The sequence below is a fragment of the Bubalus bubalis genome, chromosome 24, assembly GCF_019923935.1.
Source record: "Bubalus bubalis isolate 160015118507 breed Murrah chromosome 24, NDDB_SH_1, whole genome shotgun sequence".
Taxonomy (NCBI): domain Eukaryota; kingdom Metazoa; phylum Chordata; class Mammalia; order Artiodactyla; family Bovidae; genus Bubalus; species Bubalus bubalis.
This window is the reverse complement of record NC_059180.1, coordinates 27,777,102-27,801,544: the sequence shown is the minus strand read 5'-3', so window position 1 is coordinate 27,801,544 and position 24,443 is coordinate 27,777,102. Positions and strand designations below refer to the sequence as shown.

The window sequence follows — 24,443 nt, the reverse complement described above, 5'->3', positions numbered from 1 at the left end:
CCAGCTCCCCAGCCACCTCCACACACTGGCAGATGCCCCTGCTCCAGAGACCCTGGTTTAGTACCTATTTCCCACCCGACTGTGAGTCTCAGGATCTCCAAGCCTGCCTTACACAGTGCCTGGCACACACAGGGTGCCCAGTTAGTAACTGATGGATGAATAAGTGCCCTCTACTTCCTGGAGAAGCGGACGCTGCAGATCTTATGGGGGCCACTCGATGTGCTCCCCGTGCTGCCAGCAGTCACCCCATCAGTTGGGCCAGTGGAGCTGGGGTATCCTGGTGGTGAGATGCCTGGTTTCTGTGTTGTTGAAGAGACACCCCTGGGTGTGTGCTTTCTTGCAAATCCATCCACCCACTCACCCATCCATCTACTTACCTATCCCACCCATCCACTCACCCACCCACAAACATTTTCTGGGTATCTGCCACGATCCAGGTGCTGTCCCAGGCACTGATGACAGAGCAGTGAATACTACAGACAAAAACCCTCACCCTCGTGGGGTGTTCGTTCATTCATTCTAACTGGGAGAGATAGACTATGCACATAATGAACGCATAAAGAATATATAGTATGCTAAACTGTCATAAGTGCAATGGGAAAAAAAAAAGGTTCTGGTTAGAGCAACTGTGAGGGCTTACAGTTTTTAAATTGGATGATCACGGGACTTCCCTGGCGGTCCAGTGATTAAGACTCCACGCTTCCACTGCATGGGCCGTGGGTTCTGTCCCTGGTTGGGAAACTAGGATCCTGCACTCTGCGGCCAAAAAAAAAAAAAACGATGATCCAAGACTTCACTGAAAAGGCAATACCCGAGTGTTAAGCTGGTGGCAGTCAGGGGCCCGACCTTGAGAAGGAAGAGTGAGTGCAGAGGCGCTGTGGCCAGTCTGTGTCTGCCTCACAGAGGCCGTGGGGCTGGAACAGAGGGAAGGAGCGGGGAGAGTGGTGGGAGAGGAGGGCAGACAAGTTCAGAGCTGTGTCGTTTGCCAGTCAGTCAGATTCTGGGGCCTGAGTCAAGACTGTGGCTTCTATAGTGAGTAAAATAGACTGATATTGGAAAGGTGATTTTTAAAAAAATTTTATTTTAATGATAAATAATTCACCACATCTGTGTGTGCAGTTCAGTGGTGTTTATTGTATTCACAGGGCTGGGCAACCATCCCCACTGCCTAATTCCAGAGCACTTCCATCACCCCAGAAGGAAACCCTGTACTTAGGGGAGTTACTCCCCATCCTCCAGCCCAGGGCATCCTCTCGTCTACCTCTGTCTCTGTTGCTGTTCAGTTGCTCAGTCGTGTCCAGCTTTTTGCAATCCCATGGACTGTAGCAGACCAGGCTTCCCTGTCCTTCACCATCTCCCAGAGTTTCCTCAAACTCTGTTCATTGAGTCAGTGATGCCATGCAACCATCTCGTCCTCTGTCGTGCCCTTCTCCTCCTGCCTTCAATCTTTCCCGGCATCAGGGTCTTTTCCAATGAGTTGGACCTTCACATCAGATGACCAAAGTATTGGAGCTTCAGCATCAGCATCAGATATTCAGGGTTGATTTTGATTTGCCTATTCTGGATATTTCATTTAAATGGAATCATATATAATGTGTGTGGCCTTCATGTCTGTCTCCTTTCATTTAGGATCATATTTTCAGGGTTCATCCATGGCGCAGTGGGCGTCAGCACTTCAGTCCTTTTTATGGTTGAATACTGTTTCTCTGTGTGGATCTGGTGGGGGGAGTTTTGAATGAGGAGACTCTCCAGGTAGGAGGCGAGTGTGCCATCAGAACCTGGGGGAGGAGACCCAGCATGTGCAGTCGTCCCAGGGATCGGGTGTCGGTGGCTTTTTGAGCACCTAACCTCCCTCTTGGCCACGGATCCTGGAAAATTTCCATGCCTTCCCTCAGGGTCACCTCCCTTGTTAATGTCAGAACCTGCTCTCCTTTCCAGTGCCCTGTTCTTGGTGGTTTGGTTGCCAAGTTGGGTCCGACTCTTGTGAGTCCGTGGACTATAGCCTGCCAGGTTCCTCTGACCATGGAATTCTCCAGGCAAGAATACTGGAGTGGGTTGCCATTTCCTTCTCCAGGGGATCTTCCTGACCTAGGAATCAAACCTAGGTCTCCTGCATTGCAGGCAGATTCTTTACCGACTGGGACCCAGTTAATAGATTCTTTGGAAAAATAGTCCAAGGACTTTGAACTGAGTCCTAAAACAAGAAATAAAACAGCCGCCATCTACTGCATTTTACTGTTCCCCAGGCACAGGGTTAAGCACTCTTCACTAGTGCCTGGTTCCTTGCTGCCAAAAGCCCTGTGCGTGCTTATCCTGATTTCCCATTTCATAGATGGAAAAACAGACGCTGTCTACTGCCCAGGGTCACACAGCTGGTAAACAAACAGAGCTTATGGGTTTAATGTTTAAGATATACGACCTTCTAATAGGTAGCACAGAAATGAGGCAGCTGAGACCCTGAAAATACCCTGGACCTCAGCTGCACCAGAATCTTGGCCACACTGGGATCTCCTGATTGCCGGCCATCTGTCCCGAGCTCAAGAATGAGGTCCCGGGCGGTTTATTTCCCCCCAGGGAAAGCCTTTAATGGCTCTTGGAGCCTGGGCTAACATGGGGGTGGAGACTTGCGCCCATCTGCTGGGTCCAAGGTTTTCCAGATTGCCTTGGTAATGTGTGCCGGCGACCTCCGGGGGATGTTGTTAGCCTCCCAGCACCACCGCCCCAGCAGGGGGGCAGGGCCCGGGGAGACACCTGTTGATCTTTTCCCGCCTAAACAGTGCGGCCCAGCCCTGGATTATTCGGGGTCTTTCCTTTTTCCTGGTGAGGGAGGGCCTGCTGTCTCAGACAGCTGAACCCAAATTCCCGTTGCCTGGGAGTTGAAATCCCAAGCCTCCCCACAGGACTTAAGGCAAGTCTGATTTTGTGAGGAAGGGAGTAGGCTTCAGAGGACCCTTGGCTGTTCGTTTTTTCTTTTTTTAAAAACACCTACGTTCCTTTCCTGGGGGTGCTCTGAGCTGGAAGGAGCTTTCAGAAGTGGCATGAGTCCTCCACGTCCACCCCATTTCACAGATGAGACAGTGGAGGCTGGTGAGAGGAGGTGACTTGCCTGAGGTCTCAGGGCTCCTGTGTGCTCAGGGTCATTCTAGGCACTGAGGATACAGGCACATACACAGGTCCCTACCTTTGTGGAGTTTGCATTTCAGTGCAGAAGACAGACCCTCAATATCTGTGATCTTACAATGTAAGGTAGTGATAGGTGTTATGAAAAAAAATAAACCAGGATGTAAGGATGATACTGGAGAAGACTCTTGAGAGTCCCTTGGACAGCAAAGAGATCAAACCTGTCAATCCTAAGGGAAATCAACCCTGAATACTCATTAGAAGGACTGATGCTGAAGCTCCAGTACTTTGGCCACCTGATGTCAAGAACCAATTCATTGGAAAAGACCCTGGTGCTGAAAGGATTGAAGGCAGGAGGAGAAGGGGGCAACAGAGGATGCAATCCTTAGGTAGTATCACTGACTCGATGACTGTGAGTTTGAGCGAACTCTGGAAGATAGTAGAGGACAGAGGGGCCTAGTATGCTGCAGTCCATGGGGCCACAAAGTCAGACACAGCCTGGCAACCAAACAGTAGCAACAAGGATGGAGAGCGGTCGCGGGGCTGTTATGGGTCAGGCATCCTCCCTTAACAGGGAAGACGGGAAAGTCATTTTGGGCAGAGGGCACTGCACTGACATTGGCTGAGAGGTTTGACCTCGCTTGGTGATGTTGAGGGACCCCTTGAATGCCCGTTCAGTGTCCTGTGGAGAACGGTGGCGGGAATGGCCGGGACTTCGGCTCCTAGCCATTGGTTCACCCAGTTCATTCTCTGGGTGTTAGTGAGCGCCTGCTGTATGCTAGACTTTGTCTGGCACGTGTCACTGCTCCTGTGACTGCGATGCTGACCTGGTCTGCTTGCAGGTGGCCCTGTCCACGTTTGCTGTCTACGTGACCGTCGACGAGAACAACATCCTGGATGCCCAGAAGGCCTTCGTGTCCTTGGCTTTGTTCAACATTCTCCGCTTCCCCCTGAATATCCTCCCCATGGTCATCAGCAGCATTGTGCAGGTACAGGCGAGACCGGGGGGTTTCAGGGAAGGGGCTTGGGGGAAACGAGGCCGAAGGGCACGAAAGTCCCCTGGATGCAGCTGCCTCTGTGTGACTTGTCCCTGTGCTCAGGGCGGGGGCGACGGTGATCGAGGCCCAGACCTTTGTGCTTTTGTTGGTCCTGCCCTTAAGAAAAAGAGACGTTTTTATTTGTTGACATGCATACTAAAGTGTATGTGTGTGTGTGCGCACGTGCTCAGTCAGTCGTGTCTGACTCTGCGACCCCATGGACTGTAGCCCACCAGGCTCCTCTGTCCATGGGATTCTCCAGGCAAGAATACTGGAGTGGGTTGCCATTTCCTTCTCCAGGGGATCTTCCTGACCCAGGGATCGAGCCTGCGTCTCTTGTGTCTCCTGCATTAGCAGGCGGGTTCTTTACCCCTGCGCCACCTGGGATGCCCCAGGTGTATGGAACAAAAGTTACTGCAGCTAGGCTTTCCTGAGCTCTGCAAGATTCTTTCTGAAACACTGGATCCTCTCTGCTCTAATCGAGTCTGTTCCACCCTGCCCTGTTGTACCGTGTCCTGTTTCTTACACCTCCAGCCACTTCATGTTGATGTATTACAGAAATCAAACCAATATTGTAATTGAAGCAATTATCTTTCAATTAAAAATAAATAAATTTAAAGAAAAAATGCCGCCACTAAATTGGTTTTGCAACCCACTCATGGGCTTGGCTCACCATTTGAGAAACTCCAGCTGGACGCCCTAGAAGCCCCCAGCCCGGGTGGTGATTCTAAAGGAGAAGAAGCCACTCAGTCACACTTACACCCTCTGAAGCTCCTGCACTTTTCTGCCCATGGCGTTTGTCACACTCTTCTCCCTAATTGTGCACACGTTTCCATGAAAACCGTATCATTAGCCACATTGACAAATACGCCTTAATGTTTCATTGTCCAAGCCCTGGTCAAGGCTTTTAAAAAAATAAGCCAGTAAAACCCCTTGTTATTATGACCGATTTCATGTGTATGCAGAAGTGGTGAGAATAGTATAAGAATGCCGCATGCCCATCACCCAGATCCAGCATTTTGCCATGATTACTTCATCTGATCCTCTGTCTTCCTCCCTCCCTCCATTCCTTTCTCTCTCTCTCTTCGCTGAAGAATTTTAAAGCAAATCCCAGATCTCTTGGCATTTCACCCATAAATATTTCAGCATGCATTTCTTCTTACATAAGTAACACCATTATCAGACTTAACAAAAGTAACAGTAATCTCTTAAAATAATACTTGCTCCATATTAAAATGTTCTGGATTATCTCTCAGCAATGTCCTTGCTATTGGGCTGTTTAAATCAGAACCTTTGCTTTTTTTTTTTTAATTTGTTTTTGTTGAACATATGTTCAGTACATGCAGCATGGTGATGCGATACATGGACTTGTGGCACTGCTCTTAGGACCATAGCGTCAGCTATACCTCAGTCACCTGTCAGGGTTATCGTTTGTTTTTTGTGATGGGAGCCATGCAGTCCTCGTCTCTTAGCAGCTGTGAAGTTTATCATACAGTATCCTTGGCCACAGCCACTGTGCAGGGCATTCAGCCTCCAGGACACCTTTATCTCCGAGTTTCAAGTTTGTCTTAAGCAAGACCATTGCCTTCAGTTGTTTCTCAAGTCTCTTGTCTGGCCAGGACGGTCCCCCACCCTCCTCTGTAATGCCACCTGTGGGCTTTTTAAAGGAAGACAAACAACAACCCAGACCCATTTAATTTTTGTCTTCTGAGGCGTCCGCTCGGGGTAGGAAATGCAGAAACTTGAGAAATAAGGGAGGATGTGGGCCCTTCCGCACCCAGGGGAAACCACTGTGAGTTAGCCTCGGTCTGTTTTTGCAAAAACGTGTTTAAAAATAACTGCAGCTTGTTGTTGCTCTCCGTGCAGGCCAGCGTCTCCCTGAAGCGCCTGAGGGTCTTCCTGTCCCACGAGGACCTGGACCCTGATAGCATCCAACGCCGGCCCATCAAAGACGGTGCGTCCCGGGAGCGTGGACGACCTACAGGCCTTCCCAGGAGGGTGAACGTGCACCTCTCGTATCTTGCCTTCTTGTGAGAGGCCCACCCCTCCCGAGGGCCAGGTTCCAGGGCCCCAGCTTCCACTCCATTCAGGGCAAATGAGCAAACTAAGGAAGTTGGAGACTCGCCAAACTCCACCCCTGTAGCTGTGCCGCCTCAGGCAGGTCACTTCACTGGTCTGAGCCTCACTTTCCCCATCTGGGCAACGGAAAGGACAGTGCCTTTCTTTGTTTTGGTAGATTTGTTATTCTGTAGCTTATTAATTTCTCCTTTCCCAGTGGACCCCTGAGCAGGGATCTCCAGGCACTCAATAAGAAATATTCTAAGCACTAGAGGTAGTGACCGCTTTTGTTGTAACGACACGCCCGCTAAGTGGGTCCTGTCCTAAGGGCGTCACCGTACTCACCCATCCGTGGCTCACCGCAGCTCACGGAGGGGCGCTGTGGAAACCCCCCATCAGGAGACGAGGACGCTTGCCCCTAACTCGCACACCAGTAAGAAGTAGTCAGGATTCACATCCGCAGCCCGTCAGCAGAATCTGTATTCTCACCGGTGGTTCCGCGTCTCTGCACTGAGATTTAACCGAGCAGCCGCTGTGTGTCAGTCGTTGTTCTAAGGACTGTCTGTGTTGCCTCCTCTTTCTCCTCATGACAGCCCTGTAAGGTCGATCCCATTAACAATCCCAGTTTACAGATGAGGAAAGTGAGGCACAGAGAAGTTAAGTAACTTGCCTGTGCTTCACCAGCTAGGAAATGGCCACACGGAATTTGAACCCACAGAGTCTGGCTTCCAAGCCCAGTAGATGTGGTCAGAGGAATGAATGTGTGTATGCATGTGAGCGGTACATCGCGTGTATGCACGTAAGCAGTGTAGCATGTGTGTACATGTGAGCGCTGCAGCAGGCATTCAGATGTCCTCAGTGGCGTGTGGAACGCCCAGCACAGCACTTGCCAAACAAAGATCATGGTAGTCGATCCCCCCCAGTGTATGTGAGAGGCGGGCGGCATGGGGGGCTGCGTTCCTCAGCCGCAGCACCACCAACATTCGGGTTGGGGTCACTTTGCTGTGGGGATGTCCCATGCGTTGTATTGAGTTGGCCAGAAAGTTCATTTGAGTTTTTCTGCATGATGTTACGAAAAACCCAAACAGAGTTTTTGACCAGTGCTCTAGGCTGCTTGAGCAGCACCCCTAGGTGCCAGTAACACCCATCCCAGGTTCGACAACTGAAAATGTCTCCAGACATTGTGTCCCTGGGGGATCAAAGTCACCCCTAGTTGAGAACCACCACTTCCTGGAACCTCCCTCCCGATTTCCCTGGCCTGTGGTTGTCCAGTTTCTGTTGTGTTGAGGATCGAGTTATTCCCTGCCCCCAACACACACACACATGTGTACACAGACATGTACACACACACGTTGCAGAATGATGCCGTCTACTCCAGAGTTTGGGGTCAACCAAGGAGGTTTCAAGCTCCCCAAATCAGCTCACAGCAAGAGTCATGTTGGAAAACCCCAGGGCCTGGGTCCAGACCTCAGTTGAGGCCTCAGCCCCTATTCTCTGCCCTGAAGGCAGCCCCTCTTAGGCGCTCAGCTTTTGAGATGTTTATCCACACTCGCCGGGTGCCAGATGGGGGCCCCTAGGCAGCTCCCAGCCAAGTCTTGTAGCCTCTAGCTTGACCGACTCTAGTGGCTTTTCTTAAATTCCTTAAATAGCACCTTCCAGCTTCCTCCTCATTTGCTGTTTCAGGGGACAGATGGGGGCCAGGCAGGTTAAGTTCGGTTAACCAGTAACTTCCTCTCCTCACAGATTTTGTTGCTTTGGTGGGTGGGGCAATTTATTTATACCTTTTGACAACCTAGAAGCACCTCCCCATCTTCTCTTTAGATGGTTTCAAGTTGGCTCATCATTTCAGTCAGAAGTTGTTTGTGTAAGTGAAGGGCATGGAGTTAAAAAGAGAATAAAAGGAGGGAATGTTGATGGAGGCAGAGGCGCTAGAAACACCTAGGTCCGCCTTGCACAGACTTCGTCTGGCTTGCCTTCCCCTCTCCCGCCACGATTCCCCATTTCCTGTTGCATCCCCGAGTTTGCACAGTTTACACAGATGGGTGTTGAGGGGAAGACCGACCTGCCCTGACGTGAGCTGCCCCGGAATCCAGGAGTTTCAGGGTGAAGGACCCTACTTCGAACATTAAAGGAGGGGCCCTGGAGGTGTAATGAGGGCTGTGGACCAGCCTGAGCTGATCAATCACAGGCGACTGCATGAGGGCGCTGCTGGGGCCCTGTGACCTTAGCTTCTGCTCACCCCGCCCCCGCCCCTCCCCCAGAGCTGCCGGAAGCTCCCAGGAATGTGTGCCGGAGGCCCCGGGTGTCCCTGGCCCTCCCAGATTGTGCGGCCTCCTATCTTTCAAAGGCAGAGCCCTCTCGTGGTTTTGGCTCTCTGGGTGGAGGCCGTCTCCAGAGCTGCTGGTTGAAGTTCTTCAGAAACAGTGACTGATGTGACCAGATAATGCCTAGCATGGGTGTCCAGCCTCTGGAGTTGAACAACCTGATAAGGAAAAACAAAAAGTAAGAGCCTGCTGCTCAAGCGCAGGCCATGGCTGCAGCTGCGCCTGACGTGTTATATCTCTGGTGCCTTCCAGCTGGAGCGACGAACAGCATCACCGTGAAGAACGCCACGTTCACGTGGGCCAGGAATGAGCCCCCCACGCTGCATGGGTAAGTGGGACGTGGAGAGAGCCACGGGGCTCTGGGCAAACGCAGGTCCGAATTCCAGCCGAGCTCCAGCTCTGTAACCATGAATGGGTCACTTTGCCTTTCTGAGCATCAGTTCGGCTCATCCGGCTGGTCCCGTCGCACCTGCTTGGGCTTTGGGGACGAGCAGATGACCGTGGGCCTGGCTCAGAGGGTTCCCTCAGACTGTGAGTGACTCGAACCTTGCCCAGATAGGCTTAGGCAACAAGCCTTCTGGTTCACATAACTGCCAAGGTTCACTTTCAGGTTTGGTGTGATCCAGGGACCCAGACAGTGCCCCTCCTTCGTGTCCTTGTTCCTCAGCCATCTGTGCTGCTTCCTTCTCAGACGTCCTCTTCCCTCAAGATCTAAGTGGCCCCCATCGACTCCAGGTGTCCCTCGTATGTCATCAGGAGACCCACTTGCCTCTTATTGGCCCAGGTTGGGTCACGTGCTTCTCCCTGAGCCAATCGCTGTGCCAGAAGAGACAGAGCACACTGATTGGCTGGTGGGTCAGAAGTTGTGATGGTGGCAGGAAGGCTTGGGTCTGCTGAAAACTTGTCCGCTCACGTGTGGTATCTGGAGAAGGAAATGGCAACCCACTCCAGTATTCTTGCCTGGAGAATCCCATGGACAGAGAAACCTGGTGGGCTACAGTCTACGGGGTCGCAAAGAGTCAGATACGACTGAGCGACTTCACTTCACGTGTGATATCAGGCTGGGTTGTTCTCCATCCTCTCCCCCAGCTGCCTGGTTCACCCTTTCCCACCATTTCTATATCTGGGACACTGCCCACCTCAGTCCTATTTTTCTAAGTCACAGCATCCTGGGAATTGACCTGCTTCCCTGGCTACTTGTCAAACGCCTCTGAGTTCTTTCCAACTGCAGGCCTTGCTCCGGGGATCTCAGACTTCCTTAAGGAGTCCCCCATCACAGGGCCAGACGGGACATTTTTAGGGGCCAGATTTATACCTACCCATGCCCCTAAATAACTGCCCCCTTACTGAGTAGCCAAATTACTGCTGTATTTTATTTGAGGATGTGGGGAGGGGCAGATCAGACTTTGCAGAAACAAGTCTGTGTAACACTACCCTGGATGGGACTGCATGTTTAGGAAGTTCTTCCTTATGTTTAACTTAACTCATGTCAGCTTCAACTTTAGCTTTTCTCTTGTCCTGCTTCATAAGTGAGTAGTCTGTGTCTATGCCTCTGTTCCTCTGTCTGTCCTTCTAGCCTCAAAGACCTTCTTGTTCCTGTCACCCTCCCTTGACCAACCCATTGAATATCCACCCCTCAACCCCCACCGACCCCAGATTTTTCCATCCAAACCTGTGCAATGTTCCCGTCTTGCCTGGGTGATCACAGGAGCTGCCTCACTAGGCTGACTGTTCTGTTCTGGCCCCTTCATCCATTCTCCTCCTAGCATAGAACAAAAGAACAATCAGTGTGACCACGTAGCAGGTATGGAAGAATTGAACAATGGAAGCAAAAGCCATCAGCCTTTCCACCAATATGTTGAAATCATAATAGCAGAGCTTGGAAAGTGCATCTGATGTAGGTGAACCCAAGGAGGCCCTGGACATGCCCACCCTTCCCCAGCGGGTGGGATTCCCCATCTCCACTTTGCTGTCTGCCGTGGAGGGCTGGGCGTGGTCCTATGTCGTGTGACGCCCATCTTGTCAGCAGAGTGTTGAGCCTGTTGTGTTGGGTTGGCCAAAACGTGTGTTTGAAGTTCTCCGTAGCAGTTTATGGAAAACCCCGAACAAACATTTTGGCCAACCCAGTACAATTACTGTTATATCCGACAAAGGGCCATGTCAGTAGAGACATGTTTCTGAAACTCTGATTCAATTGTGTTAGGCCCTCCTGTCTGGCTTCCAGCTGGGAAGCGTGTCCTCCCTCTCGGGTCTAGATACCACCCACCCACCTCTTCAGGACTGACCTCCCACTCCCTGCCTCATCTTGTGTCATTGACCTGTCTACCTGTGGTCACGCCTGTGATTTCACACCCATAGGCCTTTCCTCACGCTGTCCCCAGGTGTCTGGGTTGTGCTCACCCTTCCTCTAGGCTTGGTTTTGGCGTGGCCTCTTTGTTGAGCGTCCCTATTGGTTCAGTAGTAAAGAATCCACCTGCAATGCAAGAGGTGCAGGAGATGTGTGCTTGATCCCTGAGTCGGGAAGATCCCCTGGAGGTGGGCATGGCAGCTCACTCCAGTATTCTTACCTGGAGAATCCCATGGACAGAGGAGCCTGGTGGGCTACAGTCCATGGGGTCGCAAAGGGTTGGACATGACTGAGTGACTGAGCACACACGCACCCTTCCTTGAGCACCTGCATCATGCCCCCAGGTGAAGTGGATCCCCCTCCACTCAAGCACCCTTCTCCTGTCTCGGTCGCTCCTGCAGGGGTCTTTCCTAAGATGCAGCTGTGTCCAGCCTGGCACAGAAGCCTCTGCGGCAGTTCCCTGAACTAATAAGTTCGTTGTAAGAACAGCAGGAGTGATGTCCAGGCCTCAAAGACTCCGGACAACCCTGCCTTCCCTCTCTCCCCACTCGGGGCCCGTCCAGCGTCGGGAAGCCAGGCTCCCCCATCTGAGCCCAGGGTGTGTCATGTCGTTTCAGCATCACCTTCTCTGTTCCGGAAGGTTCCCTGGTGGCCGTGGTGGGCCAGGTGGGCTGTGGGAAATCGTCTCTACTCTCAGCGCTGTTGGCCGAGATGGACAAGGTGGAGGGACATGTGACTGTCAAGGTAGGAGGCCTGGGTGGGGGCCAGGTAACTCACGGCCGAGGGGAAGGCCAAGGGGCTATGCGGTGTTTCCTTTTATGAGCTTGTTAAGCAGGTGGGAACTCCTTTTGTTCTCTTCTTCTCTCCCCTCCTGGAAGGCAAGATTGTGGTGTCATTTAGTTCCTGCTGTGTCTCAGCACCTAGAATAGTGCTCAGGATGTAGTAGGCACTGGATAAGTATTTAGTAAACACAGGAATGCCCACTGGTCCACCCTCTGCCCTCAACTCCCTCCCCATCACCGCCCTGCAGTGTGCATCCCGGGGCCTCCTTAAGCATGGCTCTTTCAGGCTTGTTCTTTCTCTTTGTGGTTCTCCTTGTATCTCTTTTGGCAAATGTAACAACACTTAAAATTTTTTATTGATGTCATTGGAATATTTCCTTGGAGAATTCTTTTTAAGGGACTTATTTAAATTCTCAGTGTTTGTTGGATTCTTAATATGGGGCTAAAGGGAGACTGTTTTTACTGCTTTTAAAAACACAGTGTTTTGAACTGAGTTGCAGTATGTCTTGGGAGAGAGTTTAAGAGGCTGCCTTAGTGAACAGATGTGTCGCATCAGAATCAGGAGCCTTGTTTGGCATTTAGCTCTGTCCCCCGCCCCCAAAACCCTTCCCTGGGGTTGGGGATATTTTCTTCCAGAGTTTTGTTGACACCAGCATTTCCTGGAGCATGGTCTGCAGCAAATTCATCTTACTATTTAGGGAATAAAGAGTCCTGGGCCCAAACAAGCTTGGGAAATAGTACAGGTTCTGATTCCTTCCCTGTTGGACACTTAAAGGCTCTGATAAGTCCTGCAGGGAGGAAAAAAAAAAACCAAACCCAGCCTATTTAATTTTGGTTAATCCTGCGTGTCCCAGACACATTTGCCTGCACCTCTTTGTTGTCTAGACAGCAACTCCTTATGTCTTAAGATTACTTTCTCCTGGAGTCTACTCTTGGGGGATGCTGGTTTGTGCCATAGTTTTCATTTCAGAGCAAAATCCTTTCTTTGCTGATGATCACATGCCCATTGAGCCTAGTGTGCCTTAGAGAACGTGTATGATAGTTGAGTCCAGACTAATGAGGGTTTCCCAGGTGGCACTAGTGGTAAAGAACCACAGTGCAGGAGACACAGGAGACGGAGGTTCAATCTCTGGGTCAGGAAGATCCCTTGGACCTATTGTTTTAAGAAATGATCTGTCATTACTTTCAAATACATGTTATAAAGCAAGGTTCATAAGCAGCATGAGCTAGGTTAATTGGAAGAAGACTCGGGATCATGGTGGGATCCACACTGCCTTCTGTTTGATTAACCCTGGGTTTCCACAGTCACAGCCCTATTGACATTTCATGCCAGATAATTCTTTGCTGTGGAGGCTGTCCTGTGCACTGTGGGGTGTTTAGCAGCATCCCTGACCTCTGCCCACGAGATGCCAGAAGCAGCCACAAGTCATAACAACCAAAAGTGTCTCTCGACATTGTCACTTGTGTCCCATGGGGGGCAAAATTACCCCCAGTTGAGAACCACTGAATACAGAGATGATGGACCAAAAAGTGAGGGTGTTTGAATATTTGGTTTGATGAGGTTGTAGATTTATTCGTGACTGGTTATTTTGCCTTGGTAAGGGAAGGGCTTCCCTTGTGGCTCAGATGGTAAAGAATCTACCTACAATGTGGGTAGACCCCAGGTTCGATCCCTGGGTCAGGAAGATCCCCTGGAGAAGGGAATGGCAACCCTCTCCAATATTCTTGCCTGGAAAATTCCATGGACAGAGGAGCCTGGCGGGCTACAGTCCATAGGGTCATACAGAGTCGAACATAACTGAACAACTAACTACAACAACAAGGAAAGTGCGGGAAATGTGTTTAAAATGTTTATTTTGTCTCAGTAGTTTAGTTGGTAGGTCTCATGCATACTGTGGGAATTACCTGTGGGTTCTGCAGTGAGGCTTTGTGACAGTCTGGCCACTTTAAGTTAGGATATTGGAGTCAGCAGTTTGGTTATTTATCTGAGAATGGAGATGAAGAGCTGGGCTCCCTAGGTTTCATTTCCAACCTCATCCTCCTAGCCTCCCTTTATTTAACAGTCTTTGACGGTTCCCCTTTGCCCTTTTAGTGAAGCTCATACTCCTCACCCCGGAGAAGGGAATGGCAACCCACTCCAGTATTCTTGCCTGAAGAATGCCATGGGCAGAGAAGCCTTGTGGGCTGCAGTCCGTGGGGTTGCAAAGAGTCAGACACGACTGAGCTACTGAACTGATCTGAACTGAACTGAGCAACTAACACACACATACACACACACACACACTTGTCACTAGGACCACCAGCCTTGTGTGAGTCCCGTGCCACCCCCCAGCTCCTTCCTGCCTGTCTTCCTCTCACATCATGGTCCCATCACACTGGCCTTCCTGTTGCTCAGACTTGCCAAGTTCCTCTTGATTTTGGACACACACAGCAGTCAGCGGCAGCTTGCAGCAAGTAGCAGTGAGCACTAGCTGGCAGCCAGGTCTTAGTTTCCTGAACTGGGAGTCCTGGACCACAGGAGCCAGCAGTTAGGGCCTGAGTCCCTAGCCCTAGCCCTTGCCCACTTGGTCAAGAACAAATTTAGGAGAGGAGGCAGAAAGTACGAGTAAAGTAAAGTTTGTTGAAAAGAAAAGTGCCTGCAAAAAGGTGCGTGGGCAAACTCAGAGAGTTGTGCTTTTCGGAAATTTAAATCCTTTATAAGGGGGCCATTTTCCAGGTCTTTGTCTTCCCCTGAGGTGTGCATTAAGAAGAGGTGGCAGGAATACACAGAAGAACTGTACAAAAAAGATCTTCACGACCAAGATAATCACAATGGTGTGATCACTCACCTAGAGCCAGACATCCTGGAATGTGAAGTCAAGTGGGCCTTAGAAAGCATCACTACGAACAAAGCTAGTGGAGGTGATGGAATTCCAGCGGAGCTATTTCAAATCCTGAAAGATGATGCTGTGAAAGTGCTGCACTCAATATGCCAGCAAATTTGGGAAACTCAGCAGTGGCCACAGGACTGGAAAAGGTCAGTTTTCATTCCAATCCCAAAGAAAGGCAATGCCAAAGAATGCTCAAACTACCGCACAATTGCACTCATCTCACACGCTAGTAAAGTAATGCTCAAAATTCTCCAAGCCAGGCTTCAGCAATACGTGAACCGTGAACTTCCTAATGTTCAAGCTGGTTTTAGAAAAGGCAGAGGAACCAGAGATCAAATTGCCAACATCTGCTGGATGATCGAAAAAGCAAGAGAGTTCCAGAAAAACATCTATTTCTGCTTTATTGACTATGCCAAAGCCTTTGACTGTGTGGATCACAATAAACTGTGGAAAATTCTGAAAGAGATGGGAATACCAGACCACCTGACCTGCCTCTTGAGAAACCTCTGTGCAGGTCAGGAAGCAACAGTTAGAACTGGACATGGAACAACAGACTGGTTCCAAATAGGAAAAGGAGTACGTCAAGGCTGTATATTGTCACCCTGCTTATTTAACTTATATGCAGAGTACATCATGAGAAACGCTGGGCTGGAAGAAGCACAAGCTGGAATCAAGATTGCCAGGAGAAATATCAATAACCTCAGGTACTCTTGCCTGGAAAATCCCATGGACGGAGGAGCCTGGTGGGCTGCAGTCCATGGGGTCGCTAGGAGTCGGGCACGACTGAGCGACTTCACTTTCACTTTTCACTTTCATGCATTGGAGAAGGAAATGGCAACCCACTCCAGTGTTCTTGCCTGGAGAATCCCAGGGATGGGGGAGCCTGGTGGGCTGCCATCTCTGGGTTCGCACAGAGTCGGACATGACTGAAGCCACTTAGCAGCAGCAGCAGATATGCAGATGACACCACCCTTATGACAGAAGTGAAGAGGAACTAAAAAGCCTCTTGATGAAAGTGAAAGTGGAGAGTGAAAAAGTTGGCTTAAAGCTCAACATTCAGAAAACGAAGATCATGGCATCTGGTCCCATCACTTCATGGGAAATAGATGGGGAAACAGTGGAAACAGTGTCAGACTTATTTTTTGGGCTCCAAAATCACTGCAGATGGTGATTGCAGCCATGAAATTAAAAGGCGCTTACTCCTTGGGAGGAAAGTTATGACCAACCTAGGTAGCACATTCAAAAGCAGAGACATTATTTTGCCAACAAAGGTCCATCTAGTCAAGGCTATGGTTTTTCCAGTGGTCATGTATGGATGTGAGAGTTGGACTGTGAAGAAAGCTGAGCGCCGAAGAATTGATGCTTTTGCACTGTGGTGTTGGAGAAGACTCTTCAGAGTCCCTTGGACTGCAAGGAGATCCAACCAGTCCATTCTGAAGATCAGCCCTGGGATTTCTTTGGAAGGAATGAAACTCCAGTACTTTGGCCACCTCATGCGAAGAGTTGACTCATTGGAAAAGACTCTGATGCTGGGAGGGATTGGGGGCAGGAGGAGAAGGGGACGACACAGGATGAGATGGCTGGATGGCATCACTGACTCAATGGACGTGAGTCTGAGCGAACTCCAGGAGTTGGTGATGGACAGGGAGGCCTGGTGTGCTGCGATTCATGGGGTCACAAAGAGTCGGACACGACTGAGTGACTGAACTGAACTGAACTGAGGTGTGCAGGCCTTAGCCAAGATAGATCTCAAAGTGAAGGCTTCTGGGAGGAGTAAGACTCATTATGGTCTGGCATTATTCTCTGACTTTCGACCCTAAGGAACCTTCCCATGCTTGTGTAGTGTCTCCTTTGTTCCAGAAAAAGGAGGGGAGTGGAGATCCCTTAATCCTTTACCCAAACAGGATTTTGCCTTTCTTTGTCCTGGCCAAGACTATTATCTTAAGGATATTTACAAGACAAAGACCTACTATTTACCCTGTTTCTGTTGTTCCATTTTGGTGGGCAAATAGGCTGACTGTAAATGCCTTAACTGGAGCCCACCTGTCTCTTGTCTCAGGAAATGCAAAGAGGAGACTAGTTTTAAGTATCCAACCGGAAGCCCACTTCTTCTTCCCCCATGATATGCAGGCAGAGGCCACGTGTGAATGTCTAACCTGGAGCCTGTCTGTCCCCTGCCTCCCTCTCATGCAGTTCCTCAGACTGAAATGCTCTTTCCTCTTCTCTTTATCAGACCAACTTATTTTCACCTATCAGTCCTGGTTAAAAATACTTTTTTCAGTTACTGAAATACATGAAACAAATGCCCTCCTCCTAGTCTTTGTTCTTATGCCATTCTGACACCTTGCATTATGTGGAAATATACAGCAACTTTAGAAATGGACAGTTTTTATACAGATGTCTTTGCTTAAATTTCATCAAGGAAATCTCAAGGGCTCTTTTAACGTTGTCTCAAACTAAGTCTCCCTTTAAAAAAAATTCTTTTTTAAATTGAACTATAGTTGATTTACAATGTTGTGTTAGTTTCTGGTGTGCAGTGAAGTCATTCAGGTAAATGTATATATATATTCTTTTTCAGATTCTTTTCCAGTATAGGTTAAGTCTTGCTTTTAAAGGACTTTTTTGAAAGTCTCATATTTTTCTCTCTTAGCCTGTACCACAACAATAATCAAATAATTTTTTTTTTTTTTTATTCAGGTACTTTCTGTTCTTGGGAACCAGGAGGTTTTGGTTGTTGTTTATTTTAAAATTTATTTTATTTTAAATATTTTTAAAAATTTCTTAAGTTGAAATATAGATGATGTGGGGGCTTCCAGGTGGTGCTAGTGGTAAAGAACCCGCCTGCCAATGCGGGAGACGTAAGAGACAAGGGTTCGATCCCTGGGTTGGGAAGATCCCCTGGAGGAGGGCATGGCAACCTACTCCGTTATTCTGGCCTGGAGAGTCCCATGGACAGAGGAGCCTGGTGAGCTACAGTCCGTATGGTTGCAGAGTGTCAGACATGACTGAGGCGACTTGGCACACAGATGGTGTACAATATTTTATCAGATACAGGTGTGCAGTGTAGGGGAGCTAGGCATTTCGTTTGCTGCTCTTCAGTGAATAGTTACTAAATATGTAACTGTAATCTTGTTAACAAGGATTTCAGCTCTCAAACTCTCATTATTGGAGCCAGTGACTGACCTAGGATGGACTCTGATCCCAGCCCTGGTGTCTGTGGTCCTTTGGGCCTTGGTTTCCCTCTTGTTGAAACCATAGATGTGATGAAGGTATCGTGTGAAGTAAGGCCTTCCTGGCAGGGAGTAGGCCGGCTGTTGTTAACCAAGTCTATCTGTCCTGCCACCTTCTTTGTTTGCCACCTAGGGCTCAGTGGCCTACGTCCCACAGCAGGCCTGGATTCAGAACATTTCTCTCCGAGAAAACATCCTTTTTGGACGCCAGCTACAGGAACGTTATTATAAGTCTGTGATAGAAGCCTGTGCCCTCCTCCCAGACCTGGAAATCCTGCCCAGTGGGGACCGGACAGAGATTGGTGAGAAGGTCAGTAGACTTGAGCATGGCCTCTGTATCAGTCAGCTATTGCTGTGTAACAAACAAGCACAAAAATCTCAGTGGCTTATGATGTTAAACACTTTGCTACTTATTGGTGGGTCAACTGTGACTGAGTGGCCCAGGCTGGGCTCAGCTGGGTGGCTCTGCTCCACATTGCAGGCCAGCTAAGCCCAGTTCCAGGCTGTGGGTTGGCTCAGGTCTCCCCAGTGGCTTCTTACTAGGGCCTGGGTGAAGGGACAGCAGCTCCCCAGGGGGAAGCTTTTTCAGTGGCAGCAGCAGAAGCCCAAGAGAACAACAACAACAACAACAAAATGTGATGTCTTTTAAAGCACACCATCCTTTCTACCCATAAAGCAAATCACTTGGTTGAACCCAAAGAACCAGAGAGTGCATGTTACTTTTGTGGTCATGTGACTGAAAAGTCCCAAGACCATTGGCACTATACAGGGTACAGGGGTGTCAGTGATTCCAATGTCCACAGCCCTTTTCAAAACATTATCATTATATTAATGATAAACATAATAATGCAATAGCTCACACTTACGGAGTAATCGCTATGTGCCAGGCACAGTGCTAAACACTTTATACATATCTTGTCCTTACAGCAAGCCCAGGAGATGGGATTTACTCTTCACCCTGTGTAATGGTGGAGGAAAAGGAGGCACGGAAAGGCCAAGTGACTTCCGGAGCCCCTTGCCATCTCAGGGCCTTTGCACATGCTTTCCCCTCTGCCCGGCTGGCTTGCTCAATTGCCGCCTGCTGGTTAGGTGGTGTGCACATGAGGAGTGCAAATGGTCTGGAGCCAACTAAAGAGCTTTCTCATCCTTGTTTTTAGTTATTAATACAAGCCAGTGGCTCCACCAACTTTCCTACTTCGTGAGCCATTTCTTTCATTTGAGTGAAATCTGCAGTTCCTTGGAAAGAAAAAAACAAAATTATTAGAGCTTTTGGGGTTTTCAAGTGGCAAAGAATCCTGAGTGAGAACTGAATTTACAGGCATTGTGTGGAATCCAAGGGCTGGAATGTGGTGGGGCTCAGGAAGGGACTGATTCCTCTTCTGAATTTCATCTCTGCTTTTCTGTGGAGCTTTGTTGTTGTTTTCCAAAATGTATATATCTGCCACTTGGAGATTCCTCACTCTCCCTGTTTAGGCCCTAGTAACCAATGTGGGGGCTTCCCAGGTGACACTAGTGGAGATGTAAGAGACGCTGGTTCGATCCCTGGGTTGGGAAGACCCCCTAGAGGAGGGCATGGCAGCCCACTCCAGTATTCTTGCCTGGAGAATCCCATGGACAGAGGAGCCTGGTGGGCTACCTTCCATAGAGCCGCACAGAGTTGGACATGACCGAAGTGACTTCTCAGGCACACATGCACCCAGTTTTGGAGGGAGAGGATGTGATTGGCTTAGTTTGGGTCTGATGTCTGCCTGGGGCCAAAAGCTGTGAACTAGAGGAACTCTCAAAATGAGCCTGGCTGCCAGGACCCTGTCTCAGAGCAGGGGGAGGGTGGGCATCTCTTGGGAGAGGGGCTGGGTGGTTAGCCTCGCAGGTGTCCACTCTGACTCCAGCCAGATATGCATGTGATGCTGGCTTACCTGCTGCAGGAGAGCCCCGTGGTCCTTGTGCCCTGGGTCAGATTAACAAACTGTGCCCTTCCTGCTGGCTGGCGGGGTGCAGGCTGGATTGTAGCATCCCTGGGGCACAGCCTGCCTTGACCGCGTGGCTTCACCAGTGAGCGAAGCCCCAAGATCACGAGCCTTCCTGTACTCAGCACTGTGTGGTGCCACCAGCCTCACCTTCCTGACCGTGCCCTGCTCAGCAGCACCCGGTGGCTCGGGTTTTCTCTTTGCCCGTTTCACAGTTGAGGCTGAACCTGGAGCCGGGACTTGAACCCACGTTGGCGCAGGCGCGATCTCACTCCGTTACCACTGCTCCTTCCGCGGGAGGTGGACGCAGCCCTGCGGGGCCTCAGGCGAGGGGCAATGCATGATGATCCGCTGCACCCGTCTGCCTGTCTCGGCTTCCCAGAAGGCCCAACTTTCTGCCGTGTTTGTCTGCAGGGTGTGAACCTGTCTGGGGGCCAGAAGCAGCGCGTGAGCCTGGCCCGGGCCGTGTACTGCGACTCAGACGTCTACCTCCTCGACGATCCCCTCTCAGCCGTGGACGCCCACGTGGGCAAGCACATATTTGAAAACGTGATTGGCCCCAAGGGGCTTCTGAAGAACAAGGTACCTGCTGTGGGGGCAGCTTGGGGGCTGGTCCCCGCTCTTTGGTCAGGTCGCGGTGTGTCCTCTTTGGGACCCCTTCGCTCGATTGGACTGGAGAGCATATTTTCGAATCCATCCCTTGGCAGCCTTCCGGGGACAGCCGTCTTGTTCTCATTGCCTCCGCTTGGCAGAAAGAAGCCTTTCTGCTTAAACAATAGGGGTGGTGTCTCCGAGGGAAGTACCCCCCCACCCACCCCAAGGAGCCGGCCCTCCTTTCCCTGCTGAAGTGGCCGTGGGCTGAGGGACAGAGGTTTGATCAGGAAAACGGCTACTACACCTTAACATGGCAGGAAAGGGTGCCTTTCCTCTTTTCTTCTTTTTGAAATATGTTTGTTTAGGGGAGTTACAGAGGCTCTTCTGCCTCTCCCATTAAAAAGTAAGACATGCCCATGGGAAAAAATGTAGCAAATTCAGAAAACCACGAAGGATAAAAACAATTATGCATCGTCCCACTGCTTAGAGATTTTTGTATTTCTTTCAAGTCTTTTTGCTGTGTATATAAGCTTTTTTTGTTTGTTATTTTTGGCTGCACTGGGTCTTCCTTGTTGCCCACACTTTCTTTAGTTGTTGGGGAGGGCATGGAGCTGGCTGGCTACAGCCTAGTTTCCATGTGCTTCTCATTGCGGTGGCTGCTCTTGTTGTGGAACAAACTTGAGGGCACAAGGGCTTAGTTGCTCCTCACATGTGGGAACTTCCCAGACAAGGAATCAAACCCGTGTCCCCTGCACTGGCAGGTGGATTCTTAACCATTGGGCCACCGAGGAAGTTCTGTATAAGCTTTTTAATATGATTATCACATCATGCATATATATATACACACATATAATAAACATGCCACTTAATCTGTTGTAAGCATTCCCCCGCACCCCATAAGAATTCTGTTTAATTTTTAAATATTAAGCACCTGTTTTGGTTGTGAAAGAAATACATGCCCATAGTAACAAAACCAGAGAGTATATGTAAAGTTAAAAAAAAAAAATTCTCCCTCATCCTGCAGCCCTAGCTGCTCTCGAAAGCAGGGGCCAGCGAATCCAGCCCGCTGCCTGTCTTGTAGGCAGCCCACCAGCCAAGAATGATCTTTACATTTTTAAGTGGTTGGAAGAAAATTCTGAAGACAAATATTTTGTGACATAGGAAAACTGTATTAAAGTTACACATCCGCTTCCATAAATAAAGCTTTACTGGATCATGGCCAGCCCATCTGTTTATGTCTTGTGTATGACCAGAGGGGCCAGAAAGCTGAAAATGTTTACCATTAGGCTGTTTTAAGAAAAAGTTTGCCAACTTGTGTAAACGGTTTGATGCACATCCTCCCCGACTTTCAGTTAGATAAAATAGATGCCCATGTACAAGTGCTGTAGTCTTTTGGGGATGGGGAAACTTGAAACACTTAAGTCACAGTATGCACAGTTTTTTGCAGGAGTGTCATTCTTTTATTCATCTACACATGGATGGTTCCTTCCCTGAGTCTCCTCCAGATTTTTGTTCAAAACCAACTTCCCCCATCACCCTTACTAAAATTGCAACCCCCCCATCCCATCTCAGTATCCTTTCCCCTTTGCTTCCACCTGCTCACAGTACAGCACGCAGCATTTTACTCGTATCTGTCCGGACCCTAGAATCTGGAGCAAGGATCATTGTTTCCCTCACTCCTGCCCACCCCACCCCCCCCCCCCCCACCCCAGCTCCCAGCCTGCAGATTGCAATGCTTCTGTATGCCTGCATCCCAGGCGCATGTACAGGTAGGGGGGTGGGGGAAATTCCTTTTACGCGCATGCGCTAATGTGGCCGTGTCTCCGCTCTCCCCGCAGACACGGCTCCTGGTCACGCACGCCATCAGCTACCTGCCCCAGATGGATATCATCATAGTCATGAGTGGCGGCAAGATCTCCGAGATGGGCTCCTACCAGGAGCTACTGGCTCGGGACGGCGCCTTTGCCGAGTTCCTGCGTACCTACGCCAGCGCAGAGCAGGAGCAGGGGCAGCCGGAGGACGGTAGGGTTGTGTGGGCCTTCGGTGTGGGTGGTGCCCGGTCGGCCCCAGGTCTCCCCTGAACGTTCCCACCAGCCGCCCTGGAAGCTCAGGAGGGCATCAGGTGGGGGGCTAGGTCAGGCCCTCTCAGGAACCATCTGGAAGGACTTTCAGGACTGAATTGAGAGGGAGTCCCAATACTTTAGAGAGCTGGGTCAGCAGAACAGGACACAAGTCCCGGTACTTTAATGCAATATATCTCTGGGCCTGTGGAGTTACAGGGGTTTCATGACAAAGATGGAGGTAGTGATAATCACAGTCCTCCTGACTCCCAAGAGGCTGTGAGAAGCCAGTGGCACGTTCACCATGTTGTCGATCAGTTGCTCAGTCGTAGCCGACTCCTTGCGACCCCGTGGACTGCAGCACGCCAGGCTTCCCTGTCCCTTGCTGTCTCCCTGAGTTTGCTCACATTCATGCCCATTGAGGCAGTGACACGGGTCATGAGGCCAAACCTGGTGGCTGAGCCTGCAGGTTGGAGGTTGGCAGGACCTGAGTTCCAGTCTCAGCTGCTGCTCTTTCCAGCTGTGTGACGTCTGGCCATTCCTGATGAAGCAGTGAAACAACAGACCCGACCTTCTGGCGCCTGAATGTGCTAGATTACTGGAGCCTTCGGCACAATGCCAGTGACAGCTGCTGCTGTTACTTTTCTTGGGAAGAGTGCCCCCTGATACCCTACGCATGTGGCATCTGGCAGGTTCAGGTAGACCTGCCTGCTTCTCAGCCACCACACCTGCTCTGTCCTCACAAGAGCATGCTCTGAATTCCGGGCTGGGGCCTTCCCCTGTCTTTATTTGAAGCAAACAGGGTGAGGCGTCTAAGAATCCTGTTCTCTCTTATTATGTGTATGTGTGTTAGTCACTGGATTGTGCGTGACTTTGCAATCTCATGGACTGTAGCCCACCAGTCTCCTCTATCCATGGGATTCTCCAGGCAAGAATACTGGAGTGGGTTGCCATTTCCTACTCCAGGGGATCTTCCCTACTCAGGGATTGAACCCAGGTCTCCTGCATTGCAGGCAGTTTCTTTACTGGCGTGGACTGCAGCAGGGAAGCCCCATTCTCTCCTTTACTTGGTTTGAAATTCAGGGAATCGGTCAGCCTGCGGGCTGCCCTGTATTTATGTCAGAAGGGCATCTGGAACGGATCCTCTGCTGGTGCTCCCCCACCCTCCAGGAGCCTTGACCTGCCTTACACAGAGAGGAAAGAAGTCATCTGATGCCTTTTCTGCTTTGGTTTCAGCTGTTGCTAAAAGAGTGGAACTAAAGCGAGATCGCCTGTCCTGCTGTGATCTCCCTCTTCCAGGAACTAATTACAGACTCCCTGGGCCCCTGGGGCGTGTTTGTTACCTGCTCAGTCCCCAGGCAGGTCTCAGATAGGCTGTCTCCCACCCCCCACCCCCCTGGTTGGGGCTGCAGGACTGTCCCGTTGCACAACTCCCGTGGGCAGAGTTGTCATCGGGGTGTCTGTGATGTGAGGACACGCACATCAGTGAGTGATTGTTGACTGCTGACCAGGGCTTGTGTCCCTGACAGGGGTCATCACGTTGGCTCACTCACTCCTCCTCACAGCTTCTCATGAAGGAGGGAAGATGGTGGTGCCCGGTCCACTGGGGAGGAAACTGAGGCTTACAAGAAGCTCGTCCCGGGATTTCCCTGGCACTGCAGTGGTTAGTACTCTGTACTTCCACTGCAGGGGGCTCAGGTTCAGTCCCTGATTGGGAAACTAAGATCGCACTTGCCAAGTGGTGTGGCTAAACTAAAAGATTAAAACAAAAACGGGGTCTTGTCCCTCATGTGCCAGGGGCAGGCGGGTCCCTGTCTCTGTGAGTGCGGCTGAGCACTAAGAGAGCTATTTACCATTCACTGATTTAGTCATTCAGTTGGTGTTCACTGAGCACTCAGTCATGTGTTGAGCACTCACGTTGTTCTCCTAGGGCTACTGTAATGAGAGTCCCGCTAGCTTAAACAATGGGAGTGTGTTGTCTCACAGCCCTGGAGCCTGGCCGTCTTAGATCAAGGTGGCGGCCTCCTGAGGGCCGTGAGGGTGCCATGCCTGTC

The 24,443-nt window shown here is 50.2% G+C and overlaps 1 protein-coding gene across 6 annotated transcripts in view; it reads left to right on the top strand.

The window, feature by feature from the left end:
* The window catches only part of ABCC1 (ATP binding cassette subfamily C member 1), a 151,224-nt gene that overhangs the window by 94,488 nt on the left and 32,293 nt on the right, over nucleotides 1-24,443 (top strand). For all 6 annotated transcript variants that reach the window (XM_025275035.3, XM_044935672.2, XM_044935670.2 and 3 more), the window contains exons 13-19: nucleotides 3,963-4,109; nucleotides 6,024-6,111; nucleotides 8,792-8,867; nucleotides 11,504-11,630; nucleotides 17,902-18,078; nucleotides 20,150-20,317; nucleotides 22,168-22,351. In XM_025275035.3, coding sequence (XP_025130820.1) covers nucleotides 3,963-4,109; nucleotides 6,024-6,111; nucleotides 8,792-8,867; nucleotides 11,504-11,630; nucleotides 17,902-18,078; nucleotides 20,150-20,317; nucleotides 22,168-22,351 — 967 coding nt within the window. The remainder of the gene's footprint in view (nucleotides 1-3,962; nucleotides 4,110-6,023; nucleotides 6,112-8,791; nucleotides 8,868-11,503; nucleotides 11,631-17,901; nucleotides 18,079-20,149; nucleotides 20,318-22,167; nucleotides 22,352-24,443) is intronic.